A 20,733-nucleotide genomic window follows, 5' to 3' on the forward strand; every position below is an offset into this window, starting at 1 on the left:
AACTATCACCTACCAAAAATCCAAGTTGTTCCCCTACTATCAGACCCAAAAAAAAAAATGTTCCAACTGGATATTTATTTTTTGTTACAAAAATTATTCCCCAAAGTGAATAAAATAATTAACTTGATTGAACCAAAAAAGTTGAATATAATATACCTCATATCTTAATCTAACCTTATCAATAATGGCAATTGATCTGATTAATATTATTATGACCATTCTAACACACTAGTTTAAAATTAACTTACTTTAAATATAATATAAAATCAATCAAATGAATAAAACATTTACGTACTAACTTCTTTATTAATATGTCCAGCAATATGAGCAATGTCCTTTAATGGATACAATTTTGATAAATTAAAAACAAGATAAATATGTAACTATTAAAAGTCAAACTATTTATTTACTTCATTTATCCTAAAATAAAAGTATTCAAGTGTAGCCAATTAGTTATAATTCAAATGACATAATTTTTCTATACTAACTAAGAGATTAAAGATTTGAGTCCAAAAATATTATTATGGGAGTCAATAACATATATAATATTAAAAAATTATGCAAAAAATTATATAATGTAAGATGTATTACAAAAATATACCGATAGAGAATATATTTTAAAGTGCAAAAAATGTGTGTACTTTTTACTAACAAAGTGGTCGATTTTTCGTATCATAAAATTCATCGATAATAATAGAATTTGTGCAAAATTTTTTAACAATTTTTTTCAATATAATTAAAAAATAATTAGCAAGAAATTCATCTTTTATTTTGTTTCGGAGTCATTTTTCACAATATTCATAGCTAAAAAAGATCTTTCAGTTGTTACAGTTGAGACAGAAAGAATTAATACCAAATAAATAAAAAAAGATAGTCACAAGAAGAAAAAGAATCTACTTTATGAAATTTAAAGAAATTTATTTAATTAAAAAATATTAATAATAATATCTTTTTTAAATTTTTTTTAGTCTTAACTTATGTCATGTGCCAGAAAGTCGCTTCTAGAAAAATCTAAAACTAAAACTACTCACAAATTAAGAATCTCACTATTAATTAAATTGGGTTGAATTTTTATTTATAATAAATTAAATATTAAATAAATTTTTTAAAAAGTTAAATCATATCTAATAATTTATTATTATTATTATTTAAAAAAAATTAGAGAGCCGAGATCTCTGCTCATCTCCATATGTCCATTCCTGTTTGAGTCTTACTCCTAATTTTGGAGGAAAAAAAAGAAAAACACTCAAGTCTGCTCATTTTTTCACAAGGACTCAATCCTATGTCCAAACATCACATGAGCAGCAGCAGACGTGGTCACCATCATAGGTGAATAAAAAGAAATCAAGAGGCTATTTATTGATGAATATGAAAGGGATTCCAAATCAATAGGAAAGAGAGAAGACAATGTCAAAAAGATTCTATCTATCAATCTATTTCAATTTTTGTTTACAAAAAATATTTAAAAAATGTGTTTTTAATTTTTTGTTACATTAAAATTTTAATAATTTCTACTAATAGTAACCAAAGACATTTAGCTAAACCCCAAATTAAATCGGCAAAGGTCTTTAATTTACTGCGGGATGAGTATGGAAGTAAGAGATTTTTGTTTACGACTAATTAGTTCTTGATGAAAAAAAAAATATCAATTAAATCATTTATAATAATAATAGTAGACATGTATGCCCCTTCGTTGATAAATAATACTAAACAAAATAGAATTGTTCATGTATTTCGCTATCTGTCGTGGTTAGCGATAGCAAATGGGCCTAAACACGCAGGGCTGGGCCGCGTAATCCGCTAAAAATGGTGGGCTGAGCTGGAAAATTGAGACTGCTACACATTAAAAGTCCACCTAATCGGTACCGATTAAACCGTGAATTTTGACGGAACGAGACAGGGTAGACTTTTTTATTGGGCTTAGAATTTTTTTTGAAAATGTTCTAATTTAGTGTATTGGATTATGTTTTATGTTTGATTGATTATGTTCTAAATTTGTAGATGTTTAATTATATATTTTGGATAATATTTATTTTACTTTAACAATGTTATTTTTATTATTTTGTTTCAAAACGACTTAGTTTATGATTATGTTTATTACATATTTATAATTATAAAGACTTTAATGTTTGCTAATTAATTTAGAAATTATAATTTTTTGATGTCTTTAGAAATTATAAATTTATTAAAATGGTTTTGAAATTATATATATGATTTAATATTTTTTATAATTTATATTATTTAATACTTAATAGTTAAAAAAAATTAAGAGATTTGACGAACTTAGTCCGCCAGTCCGCTGTTAGGCGGGGTGACCGCCTTATATAAATAACACTGTCAAATTTTAAATAATAAATTAGTAAAAAAGACTTTACTTGTCTATTTTTTACTGTTGTAAAAGACTAATAAATTGATAATTTCTTTTTGATAGAATAATTAGTGTAAAGTTAAAATCGTCTTCTTATTATTATTGTTGATGATGAATGATAATGAGTGGAGGGTGAATGAAGGATGAGAATGAGAGGGGAAAACAAAACACGTGTAGTTTTCTATTCCTGAACTTACATTGACCCATCATGTCTTCATGTTACATAACCATACCAAATATCACGTCTCTTTCTTCTCATCATTCATGTAGGCCACACCAACTTGCATGCACTCATCACTTATCACCACAATAACACCATCAATTCAATTTCATATAAATACTTCAAATTATAACATCAAATTTTATTTTTAAAAAATTTCACACTCTAATTTTGCAGCAACTCAAACAAATTTTGCTTTAAACATTCTAATTTTGCAGCAACTCATCAGTGTCTTTTCTTTAAAGGGTTTTATACATGGACAGTTTAGTTTAAATCTTGTCCCGGAAAGGAGAACCAAAATTAAATTAAAAAAAAAAGTAGCCAGCTTAATGAACGTTTTCTCTTTGTTCAAAAGAAACACACTTCTTAGGGACTTTTTTTTTTCTCTCTCTCTTTTTCTCTGATTCTTTCTTTCTTTTTCTTTTATTTTTCTAAATTTTCACACTTTACTAACATTCCTACGTACTACACACCCTGATCATGAAGAATAATAATAATAACAAGCTGAATATTCAGAATACCCGCCTCTATTTAATTTAATTTCCTTCCCTCTAGTTATCTCCAACACCTTCTTCCCCACAAGAGATTTTATTCATAGATAGATAGATATATGATTATTAGTTTGTCTGAAAGCTTTATTATATATCTTCTTTTTCTTGTTTTTCGTTAGGTGAAAACTCAAGTGCAGTTAACTTCAAGTGAAATTAATAACTGAGAGTTGTTAGATAAAAATTTAACTAAATCAATTAAATTATTTAAACCGCTCTCAACTATCAACTTCATATGAATTTAACTGCACATAAATTTTTACTTTTTCATTATCCTTATTACAAAGCTATCAAAGTTTAATTTGAACGATGCAAGTAATTCATTCCCCTTTCATTTAAAAAAACTACTCTACCCTACATATATATAATGGCATTAAAATCTATTTTGTGAATTGTGTGATGCATGATAATTAACATGTTTTTGAGTAACCCAATTTTAATCTAAAAGCAACTTTTTTTTGCAACGAAAAAGTTGTTTTCAACATAATCTAGTGTGATTGGGTAACTAAATTAGTAACTGTTAAAATAATTTATATATACATCCAATTATATAATATCACGTTAATAAATTTTATATTAATTACATAGATAATTATTCAAACAAATAGATATAATTAGATGATTGTGTAAAATATTTTATTCTGTAAGTGTATCAAAATTAAATCTTATTTTTAAATATAATATTGTTATAAATTAAAATAAATCTTAAGTGTTTAATAATATAATTATACTTATAGTTATTAGGATAATATAATTTTAATCTCACGTCTAATTGAAAAAAAAAACATACACATGCATCTTTAGCTTATTATAGTATATTAATGCTTAATTAAATGCTTAATCACATGATTAGATTGTTCCCTTGAAATTAAGCAAAACCTCCCTTGCTGGCCCTTGATGCATACACTTTAATTTTCAAGGGACCACATAGGTTAGACCATGCACATACACATATAGCATCTAGGAATTAATTAATTTGACCTTAACAAAATTCCAAAATTCATATTGGTTTAAACTTTAAACTTCCAACATGCATGAGGCTGATCTGAGTAATTGGAAACTGATTATTCATATAATAGTTAAAAACGGTTAGATAATATTTAAAAAAAATTTTCAAGTGTATTGATAATTTGATATATAAATATTTCAGTAATTTTTAATTGTTGATCTTAATTATAAAAAATATATATAATATATAATTTAGATCGATGATTATAAATTACTGAAATATCGATATATTTAAAAATTTTCTAATATTTAATATATTTATCTAAATCATTCAATATAAAATATATTTATATCTTAATTATTATATTTATATTGTCCAGCTGTAGCGTACGGAGAGGTTTAAAAGCTTAAAAAATGGAACAGTAATTGCATTTTGCACGACATAGCCCACTTGTGTATCTCTTCTTTTAACAAGAGTAGTGGTAACTGCTGAGTGTGTGTGTTTTTATTTAATCTCTGAAGCAAGAAATCAAAAGAGGCAAATAATAATAACCAAAGTAATCAGAGACTATATCTCTCAATATATATATATTTTATATATAAGTGTATCTAATACAACATGTTCATTCGTTCTTTGTTTATGGAGAAAAACAGAACATTCCTAACGTTAAAAGTGGTATAGTCTCCCACCATGTTTTCATGTATGTCGTCTCTTATTACCCTTTGGAGCATTACTTTAAAAACCGCCGTTAAATGTAATTCGGATTGCAGTCTCACTCAATAATCGTCACTATATGTGTCGTAGGTTGTCATTTTATGACAATTTTATAAAATTGTTGTAAAATTTTCGTTATTATCTGTCAAAATTATTATAGTGATATATTTTGTTTGTTCTTTACAATATTTTTTAATCCAACTAATTCGTCACAGATCTGAGTTCTATTTAAGATTTTGTTGCTAATGAAAAGGGGGTTAAAACTTTGATTTTATTTCTACTTCATGTAGAAGTAAAAGCTATAATTAAGAGTGAGTAAATTCTTTTGAGGTAATTACACTTGCAATGACAGGTCATAATAGAATGAAAAAGATAAGGAGGACAAAAATAAATGTAATAATAATAATTAAAGTATATTTATTTATGTAATATTTTGAATTCACTTGAAAACAAGACCCAAACCAATTTGAGGGTAGGGAGGGAATGACTTTGGACAATGGACTATGCTTTCTTCCTTAACAAGATCTGGTAAAACATCTTTAGCTTAAAAGCACTGGCCAATCACATCATGACACGTGGAATAACATTTCTTAATATAGAGAGAGAGAGATAGAGAGTTTTAATACTGGACGGTTTTGTTGTCCCTCTATTCCAAGCATTCTTTGCTTAAAGAGTGAGTTAGCCGCAGGAATAAAGCAAAGGACAAAAAACAAATAAGTGTAAATGGGTTTACTTAAAGCTAAAGCACTTCATTCTTCACTCATCACTAACCCTAAAATTTTCACCTACAATAGCCGGTAACACTCTCCATTGGGTTGGGCCCAACAGTACCTTCTCTTTCTTCCATTTATATGTTGAGTCATTGATTAGCATAATCTTAGATTACAATTTGTCAGATTTAACACAAATCAAGACTTTTGTTGGGTACATTTTTTGAATAGGACATGGTACCGTACTAGCACATTTATCATTATTTACTATTAGATGAGGTTAACTAATTAAATTAAAAAATTAAGTTGGATTGGTCGAATAATCAGTTTATTCGTCTGTTTAAACAAGTATCGTGGGTTTAAATTATATTTTATGTATACAATAATTTATTGGTCAACGACAGACTCTTAAATAAAATTCAAATTTGTAACAAATTAATTTTTAATCTGTCGAGTTAAAAAATACCGTGAACAACAAAAATAATTGAATTAATATTTCAATAAAGGATAAATGATGGTATAGGAATTCAATATTTATCAACTATATAATTGGAGCAGTTGATCATTGAGATAAATTATTAAGGAAACATCTTAAATGTATTAAGGGTAAATTAAATATACAATGCATTAAGATTATTCAATAGTAGTTATATCTTTTATCACTAATATGAAACTTTTGAACTAAAATAACTACTAAATATTATCCTTTATTCCTATATTTAAAATAAAATAAAATACCTGCTAAATGATCACAAAAGTTATTCTCTAACTACTACTTTGTACAAACAATTATTACTCCAGTCTCCAAACAAAAATACAAGCATGTTGTTAAAGAGCTACTATCTAAATTTGTGTGATAGTAACCGGCCATAGCCGGTAGCCAGTGATGTTACTATGTATTACTATTATGTTGATTACCGTACAATGCAAAATGACCCAACATACATTCATATTATTCACATTCAAAACCTGACCCCTTTGACTGGACTAAATAGTAAATAACTAAAAATATTTGCTGTGGTGTTTAAAAAATATTATTTAATTATTAAAATAGATTAAATAATTAATTTTAAATTTAAAAGTATAAAAGTTAAATTTTTTTAAATATTTTAAAATTATTATAAAAAATAATTTAAATAAAAATTAGATACCAAATAAAAGATAATATAAAATTTGCCATAACTAAATACCAAGCCTCAGATTCTTTGGTTTGGGTTACATACTGTCCGTGACTATATAACTACTGTGCCCAACTAATCTTTCATTATAAAAGAAAAAAAAAAGAAAAAGAAAATATTATAGTTATTAGGTACATTGCATCAGCATTCAGCAACATAATAGCACCAAAGAAACCAAGGGACCTTTTGGTTCCTATGACATATAGAACCTTTATTTCCAATAGTTATAGTCGAAAATAGAAATAAATAAATAAATAAATAAATTTCTTGTTCTTTTGACAAGATTGAAAAAAATCTTCCTTCAATTCCAATTTTGATCTTGATTCTCTCTCTCACACTCACCTAATCGAATAGAACATTTATATTTGGCCACTTCACTCGTGCACCTTTGACAGGACCAAACGATCCAGTGACGTGTTACTCTAATAATATAATATAGGAAACATTTCAAGTACTTTGGATGCATCAATTATTTTAATAATTAATTTTAATTAATATATATTATATATATTTTTTATAATTCAGATCAACGGTTAAAATAATTAGTGTACCAGTATTTCCGGTGCACTTGAAATGTTTCTTATAATATATAATATACGTGAAGTTAATAATTTAGAAACGTTATATGATTTAACTGATTTGATTAAATTTTTATTTAACAGCTTTCAATTATCAATTTTATGTAAAGTTAACTGTACCTAAATTTTTACCATAATATATACTACTAAAACTTACTATCCTTTAATTTTCTTTTTTATTTTTTTTTTGTAATTTTTGTAATATTTTTTTGCTTTTTGTTGTGTCATATTATATTATTTTTATTTTTTTTCTTATTATAAATGTAACGTTTAATTTGTTATGAGACAGAATGGAGAAGTGTGTTATTTTGAGCACAGAATATTTCCAACAGTGCAGGAACTTTTGTCTCTTTTGAGATGGCTTTTTTTGGCTAATGAGAGAATAAACCATAGCCGAATAAAATAAAGAAGGTTACCAATTTGAATACTTTAGAGAGAATGAATGACAAGAACGGTATTCAGTAGTATATATACTTGTCTTTAAATCTTAATTGGAAATGTCGAATAAAGGGTATTTCATAGCAGGAATAATATTTATGCATCTATATACATACTATATATATATATACAATATTATTATAAATATTTGTACATTCTTTCAAAGTAATATAATGCTTATGAACTTTATCTTATGCCACAGAATTTGTTAAATACGGCAGTACAATAACCAAAAAGTTAGTCTAAAATTTTAAATTATCTTATTTTATAATTTTTTTAATCACTGGCATAATAAGTATAACTATAGATGGCACATATATGAATTTATGAATATTAAATTAGATAAAATAATTTTAAATTATTATCTCTTTAAAATTACTAAAGGAAATAAATTCGTATTTAATAATTCAGTACAATTTAAATTCTTGTACTATCGAATTAAATTCTTTTATTACAAATTCAACTAATCCAACTTATAAAATTATATATATATGGTTAACATCTTTTCCCACACGAGTTTTTAAATTTTAATTTCTTTTATTTTTAATAATTTGTATATTTAATTTTTTTATATAAAAAAATATGTCTATAAATAAAATAGATATAAAGCGTACATACATGTGTGTGTGAATACCCTCAAATATTTGTAAATAATAAGGTGAATTTACTTGTTATATATCGACTAAAATTTTTATATATGAATAATTTTAATATGAATATAAAAATATTTAATTATTTTAGTATTTTGTAGAGTTGTGGTGGAAGTATAAAACGTTATTGGTATTTTGTAATAAAAAAATTAATTATAAAAAAATAAAATATTACTGACATTTTGTAATAAATTAAAAAATATTATTTTAATTATTCAAACATAAAATGTTATTGGCGTTTTATTAAAAAATATTATTTTAATTGAAATAATATAAAACGTCACTGATATTTTGTACATGATCATAATAGTATTTAACACGCAGTTTAATTCATCATAAAAAATTTCACTTCTAATAATACAATATTAAAAAAAAAAACTTATATATCTTATTCCCCTACATGCATAATATGACAATGTCAATAATTATGCATGGTTTGATTAGTCTTATCAACAAAAAGGAGACCGATACTAGAATATATAATAATGAGTTTACATTTACAATAAAAATATGTGCATATAAAACTGGCTGCGGATCTTTTGTGAGGTCATTGCATATATAAATAAATAAGACAAATTAAATTAAATTAAAGTTGGTCAAGCTAAGCTATAATATATATATACACATACATAGAGTCTATAAAATGCAGAATCTGAGCTATAACAACATCATGCATGGTTCCAAATTTCAAAGGTGATGAATAGGAAAATCACTATTAGTTTACTGCTACTTCCCATCCATCACGTAATCTTTGGATCCAATAAGCTTCATGCATGTGGTTTCATTTCAAACCAAACTTGTTGCAATCGATGAAGACAGTCATGAGCTTTTTATAAAAAGGATCATCAAAAAACACCTATTATACTATATCTCTAACTACTCATCAAGTTTAGAATAATTCTTCCATAACAAACACTAGTAGTACTCTCTAGTCATCATCATCATCATCTATAACTATATATAGGTTTTAAAGTATGAATTTAATTTTGTATATTTTATACGTGTACCTAATCACATAACATTATATTAGTAAAAACAAAGGTTAAGTACGATTTTAGTCTCTAAAATATAAGTCAAAATTTGTTTTTTATCCCTAACTTTTTTTTATTCAAAATTATTCCTAAAATTTAAAATCAATTTTTAAAATCGTTCTTTTTACTTAAATACTAAAATTTTGGACAAATTGTCCATAACAAAAAATTATAAAATAAAAAAAAGAAAAAAAAAAGAGAACTGAGAATATTTCTACTCTTGAAAAGGAGAAGGAAAGAAGAAGGGAAAAGGGAAGAAAAAGAATAAATTGTCTACGATCTACCTTTGCTTTCGCTTCTACCGTCATTTTCGTACAATTTTGGTCTCTAAAATAAGGACGATTTTAAAATCAAGTTAAACTTTAGGGACGATTTTGTATGAAAAAAAAAAGTTCGGAACAAAAAAAATTTCGACCTATACTTTAGGAAACAAAATCGTACTTAACATTAAAAATAGCTACTTTTTATATTGACGGCGTGAATAGTCATATAAAAAAATAATTGTGATTATATATCTATATAAAATATTTTACATTATCAGTATATTAAAATTAACCTTTTAAAATAGATGCTATTAAAAATTGGTTTTATTACTGTTTAGTGATGAGGCTACCTTATTAGCTTGATGCACATGCAAATTAAAGGCTTATAAAGTTTTATTAGACGCTTAATATGGAAGTAAGGCAACCATGCATGCATGTTATTCATTCTTTCTATCTTTGATTGATTCTCTTTCTATCAAAATGTGTATTCATGCATGATTGCATGTTACTCGATTGTTCAAATAAATATATCGGAAAATCAAGCTATACCAATTAAAGTTAGTTTTTTTCTAATTAAAGTGATTTAAAAATTTTGAGAAATTCTTTTTCTTTATGAAGAAATTTTTTTCACACAATTTATTTTCTTCTTTATTTTTTCTGTCTTACCTTTTCAAATTCAATAATTAGCCTTTTTATTAATTATTTTTAGGCATCTATTTTATCAACGTGCATGACATCAGTTATATTCTTAGATAACGAACATGAATGGCAAGATATTTAGTTTTTGTAATGAGAATTAAAATTTAATTTTGGAGATTCACAAATTAAACTAATCTTCTATGATTCTATGTTTATAAAAGAAAAAATAAATAAATGACGGCCTTTAAAAATTAGGTAATGTTATACATATAATCCTTTTTAATTTGTACCATTGAAAATAAGAGTATCATTTTAATTTATTGACAGTGTAAATTTTTTTTTGCAGAATTCTCTAATTGCATTAATTTTTTATGAGTATACACATGGTAACAAAATATATACGTAAAACTTTTTTAAACCAAAATTAAATAAAATTAAAATTTTTAAACTAATCTCTTAAATGTAACTTAATCACCGGAAATATTGATGTAATCTATTATATCCAAAAGGACATTATTATTTGGAAACATACAAACTTTTCGAAAATAAGTTTATCACCACATCATTTTCTTTAATTCATTTAATTTCTTAGGATTAACTAGGGTATTAAACTAATCTCCTGAGGATTGAGACAAAAGACAAATCCCCCCAAAAATGATATCCACAAAATCAAATACTTATCTTCTTTTAATTACGCAGTTACTTTACTATTTTATACTATATTTAAAGATTCACTTCAAGTGATCATGATGATACGAAAAAAAAAACAATTAAATTATAGATGATTATAATACTAATAATAAATAATAATGATGACAATATTATTCACCTATGATTATTATGATTATCAAGATCCAACAACAATGACATCATTGAACAGCACAACAAAACCTGGATGGGAAGGTTCCAAAAAATAAATAAATCCCCTAACTAAATCCTAGCCCTCCAATAACCTCATCAAACTCAATCACAAAACGCCACGTGGCACCCGAACAAATAACGTTAAAAATCCCCACCCTTGGATCAACCAAGAAGAAGGACATGTAGGCCCCACGTGTCTCCCATCGGTTGATACTCAAAAACATTTTCCGTCAAACATAACGGCGTAAGACTAACGCCGTGAAGCCTTACCCAGTAGATGTATAAATACGACAACCTCAAACGCTGTCTCCCTCCTTCTCTAGTCTTCCCCCCTTCAACCTCGTCTCAATCTGTAACCGTAATTCTCTCCAATTTCTCGCGCTTCAAACAAAATCTTCAAAATATCGCCACCGTTCACTATCATTCATTATTTTCATATTCTCATCCACGCGCGCGTACGATCCTCTGTTTCCAAAAACAGAGAAACTCTGCACCTCGCAGCTCATCGATTCTTCTTCTTCTTCTTCTGAATGCGATTCACCTTCCTTCAACTCCAATCTGAACCTCACACAAGGTAGTATTAATAGTAGTAGTAATGGTAGCAAAACCATTCTTCTTTATCCACTTTTTTTTTTTTTGTCTTTTTTCTTTCATTCTCTCTGCTTTCAACTTTTGTTTGTAGCGTCATTTATTTTATTTGCATATTTGTTAGCTCGATAAGACGATAACTAAGCTTCAGATCCCAACATTAGAGTCTCGTTTTATTGTGGTTATGAAGAGTTTAGCGTTTTTGCATTTGCATTATTTTCAGAGGGACAAAGGAGAAGGTGGTGGCAGAGGAAGCTGAAACGATTGTTTGGTAAGTCGTTTTCGAATAACCACTTTTTTTTCAGCAGAGAAAAAAAAAGGCAAACAACATTATTGAATGTGCAGAGAAGAGTAAGAAGAATTCTTCTTCTTCTCATTGTTGTTGTTGTTCTTTTATTTGATCCTCCGCCCCCACACTTTTTCTGTTGTGTTTATATAATAATTCCTCTGCATGTGTCTGTTTGCCCCCCTTCCCCCCCTCTTCTTCTCACACACATTCAACTCGATTTGTCATTTTCAATATCTCAACCATATATTAATTAATTACCAACAAACACACTCAGTGAAATTTCCAAACAAAAATAGCCTCTACCTTGGTATCTCTATTTTACTACTTCTATATATATTAATTAATATGTCAATGTTTGTTTTAGAATTAAATGTATTTATTCATTTATATATAGTAATAGTACATGGTTTTTGTTGTTTTGTGTGAGAGTAAGGTGAGTGAGAAAGAATGTGTAGTGTAGCTGCTTTTTGGTGATGGTGTTGGAGAATGGGGATTGATTGTGATTTACACAAAAGATAAAGAGAGAGAGAGAGAGAGAATCAGACTGAGTAGACGGGTGGGTGGAGGAGCAACAATCACCCCATTATGTGTCAGAAAATTAAAACTAATTAAATTTTGTTCTTCAATTCAAACCACTTTTGCCTTGTTTATTTATTATTATAGCATCATTTGCTTTGCTTCATTGTTGTTTCTTGTTCAATTCTTTGTCTAACAAGGGGAAGAAGCTAAGGTCCCTTTGGCCTTTGCTTTTTGCTTCCCCACATTTTGTTCTTTTTTTAATCTCTTTATCTTTTCTTTCTCTCCTTTTAATTAAACTCTTGGCCCTTTCTTCTCTTCTTTAATTCATTCATTTCATTCTCCTTCTCTTTGCTTCTTTTTGGATTCTGTGATCTCCTAAGCTCTGATCCCGAGCCTAAACATTCAAGATTGCTTTTCCTTTTTGGTTTTCTACCTCAGGACCATCTTGTTTTGCCTCATTCGGCACCTCATTTATTCATTCATTCATTCATTCATTTTTATATTATTTATTACATTATTCCCCTTCCTTCAGTTCCATTCCAACTTAGTTACATACTTTGCTCCTCTCATTCTCTTGTCACTGTTTTATTCAACAAACAAAAAAAGTGATTGTTTATTTTCCTCCCCTTACCTATTCTCAACTTTTTTTCTCCCTTGAATCAATTATATTATATATAATGACCAATAACAACAACAACAATAATATCGACAAGAATAATAAATAAACACTTTACTAAATTAGTACAAATGTACAATGCATTGTTGTTATTATTGTCCTAGTCCATTGAAAAACCAATGACAGTTGATATATAGCTTTTTTGTTTTACCTAAATTTCTTTCCAACACCGGAACTTTAAATATTTCTTTTGAATATCTAATTCAATGTGATGACCATTAAATGAATTTGTTTGTTTTGGTGCAGGTATAATTAGGGGGAAAGAAAAAAGTATATAAATATATATATATATAGAGAGAGAGAGAAAAAGAGTGAAAATGTTTACATGCATAGCTTGTACAAAGCAAACGGCGGAAGAGAGGGAAGAAGAAAGCCGTGAAGGTGGCACGCCCAGTACAAAAGAAGCCGTCAAAAGCCTGACCACGCAGGTTCCACCCTCCTCACTTTCTTCTCTTACCACCATTATTAATAACCACCATTAATGATACTCGAATCAATTATGTTACGTGTACATTCAAAATCAGTTATTTACGTGTAGATCAAAAATCAGTTATTTGATATATACATCTTGAAAAAAATACATGTAGAAGTGATATTCTTTTAACTTTTTTTAGAATAAAATAATAAATAAATTTTTAAAAATTTATATTTTAAATAGATTAATTTCTAAAAAAATATTAAAAATGTAGATAAATTAGTTTAAATTAAAATATTTTACTCTAATCATAACATTTATCATATTGAATGATTTTATTAGTATTTTTTTTAAAACTAATATATTCAAAGTATAAATTTTTTAAGGATTTATAAATGTGATTGTAGTGTAGCATTTTTTTAAATAATAAATAAATTTTTAAAAATTTGTATTTTTAAATAGATTAATTTCTAAAAAAAATATATAGGCGTAGATAAATTAATTTGAATTAATATATTTTATTCTAATAACAACATTTACTATATATTAGTATTTTTTTAAAAAAAACTAATATATTTAAAGTATAATTTTTTTAAGGATTTATAAATGTAATTTGTAGTGTAGCATTTTTTTTTTGGCTACCTACAAGTTTTGCTTTTGCAGCTTCTTTTTTTTCCATGTTGGTGAAAACTAACAAAATGAATAGCTATTAGGTTGGTGGGGGGGACCACATTTTGATTCTCTCTCTAACCTCCACGCATACCTATAAGCCCCCCCTACCTATGTGTTTACACAACTCCACACTCACACATCTTTCTCTATTTTTTATGCATATTAATATTCATCAGATGTTTTGTGATCTTGTCATGTCATACCACAAAAACAAAATTATTCATACAATCCAATTTTGTATACTATATTATAGGCATTTAGCCAAATTTGGTATACTTGTAGGTAAATTTGTCCTCTTCTTACTTCGTTTCATACTTCAAAGATAAAAAGATAGTTACAAAAATTTCAATTAAATTAGTCCATTTCTAATAATAAAACCAAACCCAAATGCACGTTTATCCAATTAGATGTAGCTATATGCTTTTTACAACTTAGTTAATTAGAAAAATTTTCACTTATGAAAAAAGAAAATCATGGTCCAATAAGAATGCACATGACACACGGACACACGAGACATGTTTTTGTGAGTATCAAGGAGGAGGGAGATTGTTTAGGATGACGTTTGAAATGGGCCCACCTATGGTGTTGAAGAGGATGGTCCACTTGTTGCCATGTATTGGTCCAATTTATTGGTTTATTTAATGGCATGTGGTGTTACTGACCGGACGTGACCATCATGATCAACCAATCAATCCCCTATATTCCTTCTTCTTCTTTGTAGACTTTGATTTGATTTTACGGGGAAAAAATTCCAGCTTGTCAATTAGGTCCACTTATAATTGCACTTGTATAATACACCACCTAAGTTTGTTTTTAATCAAAAAATTCTATCATGATTGTGACATCTTTCATCTAGTAAGGGGGTAAAAATTTAGAAAAGTTTTTAAGTAGGTGAAAACTCAATCTAATGGCTCTTAACTAATATTTAAAAAGGTTAAAAATTATTTAATTTTAAAAATATAAAAATAAATAATTATTAAATAATTAAAATTTATTATAAAAAATAAGTTAGACAAAAATTAGATACCAAATTATAGTTTCTATAAAATTTACCAAATTTATAAAACATATGATAAAAAGCACAAACACATTGGCTTCAATTCTAACTACAGATGCCACATTTTAATAATCATAACAATAATAATGCACTATTATTCTCTTAATTCCTTGTATTTTGATTCCTAAAGTAAAAGCAATATAGCAGTATTAGTCTTTGGTCAAATATTCTCCAAAATTTGTGTGTGGATAATGGCAGCAGTGGGAACATGTTCAACACATCCATCGGTTTGGTTAATGTTAAGAAAAGATGTCTAGGACACAAGGGTATGCGAATCCATTGTATGGCCCATCCATGAATTCTTGTCGTCCCACTTTTTTTTTAATTTGTTTTTAAAGTATTTTATTATATATCAATGCTTTTAAAAAAAAGGGGGAAATTAAATATGTATAGAGAAATTTGTTCATGATTGGACTATTTTCTTGATGGAAGAAAAGTATAGTGACATTTAACTATTAACTATTTGTGTTTTACAGTACTTGTTATATTAATTTCCTTTCAGTCAATGTTGCATGGAATTTTTATCCTTATCTAAATAGGTAGGCACTTTTTTAATTTGATGCCTATATATCCTAACAATTTAGAACCAAATGTATCTGAATTGTGGAAAAAAAAATTGACAATTGATATTTGGATAGATATTGTTGGAGATATCTACAAATAGAAAATGCTTTCCATTTGGGGTACATAGATTGATTCTGTGACATATGTAATGTAACAATGTAAGGTTTCTGTAGGATATATAGTAAATGGTTTTTTCACACGTTAAGGTGATGTTGTTTTCACCCACTTGTATGTAGTGTTCTAGATATAACATAACAAGTACATTCTCCACTATCCTAGCTGTAAAGTATTTACATGGTGCTTTGAAAATGACCCAAGCCTGTGAAACCTTAAGACTCCATTCAGCTTCATCCAAACACACTTTTTTTGGTTTTGTATTTCAGAAACTTGCAGGGACTATGTTTCCCTACTTGTGTGTCATTTGGACAGATACTTTGTTATTCAGCAGAACCAGTTTCAATTATTTTATTTCTCACTTTTAGGTTTAATTAATTAACTTCTAGAGATCTTTTTAGTTTGGCATAGTTTTTAATTAAGGACTATAGTTTTAAAATTTTTAATCAAGTTTCTAGAGCAATTTTTTGTCACAGTTTTTTGTTGAATGGAATATATTTTTAGCTTAGACCTTAACCTTATATTAAAATTAGATATAATAGAAAAAAATATAAAATTATAGAAAGTTAAAATTTTCACTAACAATGTTAACATGTTTTTTTAGGACATATGTTAGCTAAATTTCTTTGAAAAAACTATAGGGACATTTAGTACAATTAAACTACTTTTTATGGGATTGGCTTTATTTATATTATAGCAAGTTGTGAATTTTGTATTTTTTCATGTTCTGGAAAGTGGAGAGAAGTGGTTATCCTTGCATGCCTTTCCTCCATTTAGTGGATCATTGGATGAGACAAATGATATTCAAATTCAAAAAGAAAAAGAAATGTGTGTAGGGTGATCTACATTGGGGGGAAAGTGCCACTCAGGTGTCTAAGAAAGCCTTAAAACATTATTAAGATATAGTGAGTTTCTTTTATAGGGCCCCACCTGCATAGTTCTAATTATAGGAGTCAATGGTCAAAATACATGTAGATACAGAATATTTGTAACTATTCAGGAATCTATATTTTCCTAAAGTTATGATATCAGATACACATTTTGTTAAAGTTACATGATCTATTGTGATCTGTAAAAAGATGATTTATATTGAAGTTGTTGACCAAGTATATTTTTATGACTTTCATGAATTTTTAGATATGTTAAGCTTTTGTTGGCTTATTATCAATTAATTTGTTTTTTAATTTTCTAGTAAGACTGAACAGTATTATTCTATTTGCCTCCAATTATATATAGTTTTAAAAATCAAGCAAATACAAATACCATATTTAAAAACTTTTACATCATTAAGCACCAGCAATTAAACTCTATTTGAATACAAGTTTGAATGTGTTGTTGTTAATCTGAATTTGATTGATGTTATATGCAGTTAAAGGACATGGCACTGAAGTTTTCAGGTGCATACAAGCAGTGCAAGCCATGCACAGGGTCAAGTACCTACAAGAAAGGACAGAGACCTTATCCTGATTTTGACACCATCTCAGAAGGGGTTCCATACCCTTATATGGGAGGTGCAAGCACAAGTTCAACCCCTGCTTGGGACTTCACTAGCTCCAATCATCCTGGTAGAACTGACCCAAGATTCATGAGATCATTTGGTGGAGACCAGACCCCTAGAGCTCGCGATTCGGCCTCAGTTTGTGATGTGGTGTTGGAGGATGAGGGTGAAGCCAAGGAGTGGATGGCACAAGTGGAGCCAGGGGTTCACATCACCTTTGTTTCTCTTCCTAATGGTGGAAATGACCTCAAAAGAATTCGCTTCAGGTTTCTTAAACACTCCATTATCCTTGTTAATTACATGTTTAGTGTATGCAAGATTATCAAACTCTCAAATTAACTCTAAATTTACAAGCATGCTAGTTGAGTGTTGTAACTTGGGACTCAAGCAACCTTAAAGAAAGTGCCAACCTTCAAGTTTCATACTTGTACACTAAATATGGGGATTTAGTTCTTCAAATCTAATCATTTTTTTTTTTGAATTTGAAGCCGGGAGATGTTCAATAAATGGCAAGCACAAAAATGGTGGGGGGAGAATTATGACAGAATCATGGAACTTTACAACGTTCAACGATTCAATCGACAATCTCTTAACACTCCTCCAAGATCCGAGGATGAGGTATGAAAGTACTATATAACAAGGTGAAAACTCAAGTACAGTTAACTTCATGTGAAGTTGATAGCTGAGAGCACCAGTCAACTCATTTAATGACTCTTATCTATCAACTTTTATATGAAGTTAACTGCATCTGAGTTTTCACTAACACGTAACAAACACAAATTGAATTCAAGATTTATAATGTGTTTGCATTGTTGCCATTGAACAGCCAAGGGATTCTACATACTCAAGATTGACATCAGCGCGAGAAAGTCCTATGACCTCATCTTTAAACAGAGATTGGACAACACCAAGGCATCACTATAAACACTTGGAACAAGGTGGTTCCGGCCACCAGTTCCATGCAGCAGGGTCATCCATGGAAGCATCAAGGACTACAACCTCTTCTAGAGACGAGCCTTCGGTGAGCAATGCGAGCGAGATGGAGACAGAGTGGGTAGAGCAGGATGAGCCTGGAGTTTACATCACAATCAGGCAGTTAGCCGATGGAACGAGGGAGCTTCGACGCGTGAGATTCAGGTAACATTAGTGCATATCAAGAACATGATCTAGAAAACTAACATGATTCTTGTTTTATTTGAATTGACACTTGAAGAACTAACTATTTCTGCAGCCGGGAAAGATTTGGGGAGGTAAATGCAAAGACATGGTGGGAGGAGAACAGAGATAGAATACAAGCTCAATACCTTTGAAGACATGAAAATTAAGGATGTCCTAAACAAAGATGGAATCCCCAATTTTGATTGGTAGTGATTATTGTAATGCAGCTTGTTACTTTTGGATTCTTTTGAAGTTTAGAGAGTCCTATACACAAAAACTAGTTAGTCCCTTCACACCATTGGTGATAGTCTCTGGCATATTATTAAGATTGACACTGTCTTATATTATACAGTGCCAAATTCTGAATTTGTTTTTGTGATCCCTATTTTTCCCAAAAGTTCAATCACCATGGGATTTGGAGGTCTAATATTTTCTTTCATTATATTATATATATAATATATATATATACATATCTATATTTGTTTTTTAATTCTCTCCCTTTAATCTTGGTTTCTTACACTTTTCCTTTTGTCATTACAGTTGCTGTTAATTATCATTTATTTAATCACAACATAGTTGAAATCTTATGTTGACAAATTGTTTACATATCAACCAATCATGTAAGTTTCATGCATCCAACTTTAATTCTAAAAACTAAAACTAATACTTCAAACAATTCAATCGAAATAATAAAAACACTTAAATTTATGCATTCTGAACTAAAACTAAATATTAAGCTTTAGCCTTGACTTTTAGAAACATCGCTGTATATGTTGGTATTAGTGACTCAATAGAGTTTCTCTACCCACTAAGCGACCTTTTTAATAGAATAATACTAATTAATCTGTGAGGACATTTTCAATGATTAAACCTTAATTGTACGATTTTAACATCTTGAATAGTTTTGATTATGAAAAGAGAATAGCAACTATATAATTAATGAGTTAAAATAAGAAATACTCACGTGTTAAAAGAGTATGGAGAGGATGTTATGGCTAATAAATAGAAAGTAAATATTGCTACTCACTTTATTTCCATTAATTTTTACATAAATATATTAAACTATCATGTAAGAATGTTACTAATATAATAAAGAATGAAATTATCATCAAATGAGAGTGCAAAGTATTCACTTCTCATAAATAAATATAAATGTTATGTATACCAAAATCACTCCTAATATGTTTGTGTATGAAAAATATATGTTATTTAATTTATTTTTAATTATATTAATAGCTGATTTTAGTGATTAATTTTAATATACATTTAGCATGACTTAATAAAACAGAAAGAATACGCAAAGATAATAAAATTGTAAAAGAATAATGAAAGAAAAGAAAAAATAAAAAATTTTTATTGATTGTTGATTGATTGAAAATTATAAACTATGAAGATAAAACTAAGTATATATAGAACATTCACCTATAAAAGATAAAAACAAATAAAGATAAGATAAAGATAAAGATAAGATAAGATAAAGAATAAAATTATAATTGAATTTGTGTATTCTGTTGAACTGAATTTGTGAGCCGTGAGATGTCTTTATTGTTGTCATGGACTAAGGTGGAAGAGTGGTTTAATACGCCTCCGCAAGCTGGAAGATGACAGATGTCGAGAACACTAAGCTTATTCAGATTAAGATGGAAAGATTGAGAAGACAAAGACTTGGTGAAGATGTCAGCTAGTTGCTCAGAAGAGTAAATTGGGAGAAGTTTAATCACTCCAGCTTTTTGTCACCAAGTGATAATCAACCTCTAAATGTTTGGTTCGTTCATGAAAAACCAGATTAGCAGCAATACGAAGAGCACTCTGATTATCACAATATAAAACTAGTAGGCGGATAGGAGAGATGCGCAAAAATTGTAACATGTTTAGTATCATTGATGTTTACAAGTTGTGTTGACTAGTGCATGATATTATGCTTAACGGTGGTTTGTTTCTTGATCTTCCAAGAGACTAAAGAACTGCCTAGGAAGAAACAATAACTTGTTAAAGATGGTCGAGGAGGCCAATCAGAAGTGAATTTCTGATTCCCT

At 28.2% G+C, this 20,733-nt stretch overlaps 1 protein-coding gene across 1 annotated transcript; it reads left to right on the forward strand.

Annotated features, from left to right (window-relative positions):
- Nucleotides 1–11,484: 11,484 nt before the first annotated feature.
- On the forward strand, nt 11,485–19,187 carry LOC107487119 (protein BREVIS RADIX-like). Its single transcript, XM_016107713.3, has 7 exons — nt 11,485–11,721; nt 11,959–12,006; nt 13,466–13,647; nt 17,411–17,805; nt 18,028–18,157; nt 18,366–18,676; nt 18,771–19,187. The coding sequence occupies exons 3-7, from the start codon at nt 13,537–13,539 to the stop codon at nt 18,847–18,849; spliced, it is 1,026 nt and encodes a 341-aa protein (XP_015963199.1). The 5' UTR covers nt 11,485–11,721; nt 11,959–12,006; nt 13,466–13,536; the 3' UTR covers nt 18,850–19,187.
- The last annotated feature ends 1,546 nt before the right edge of the window (nt 19,188–20,733 follow it).

The sequence above is a fragment of the Arachis duranensis genome, chromosome 5 (assembly GCF_000817695.3).
Source record: "Arachis duranensis cultivar V14167 chromosome 5, aradu.V14167.gnm2.J7QH, whole genome shotgun sequence".
NCBI lineage: Eukaryota > Viridiplantae > Streptophyta > Magnoliopsida > Fabales > Fabaceae > Arachis > Arachis duranensis.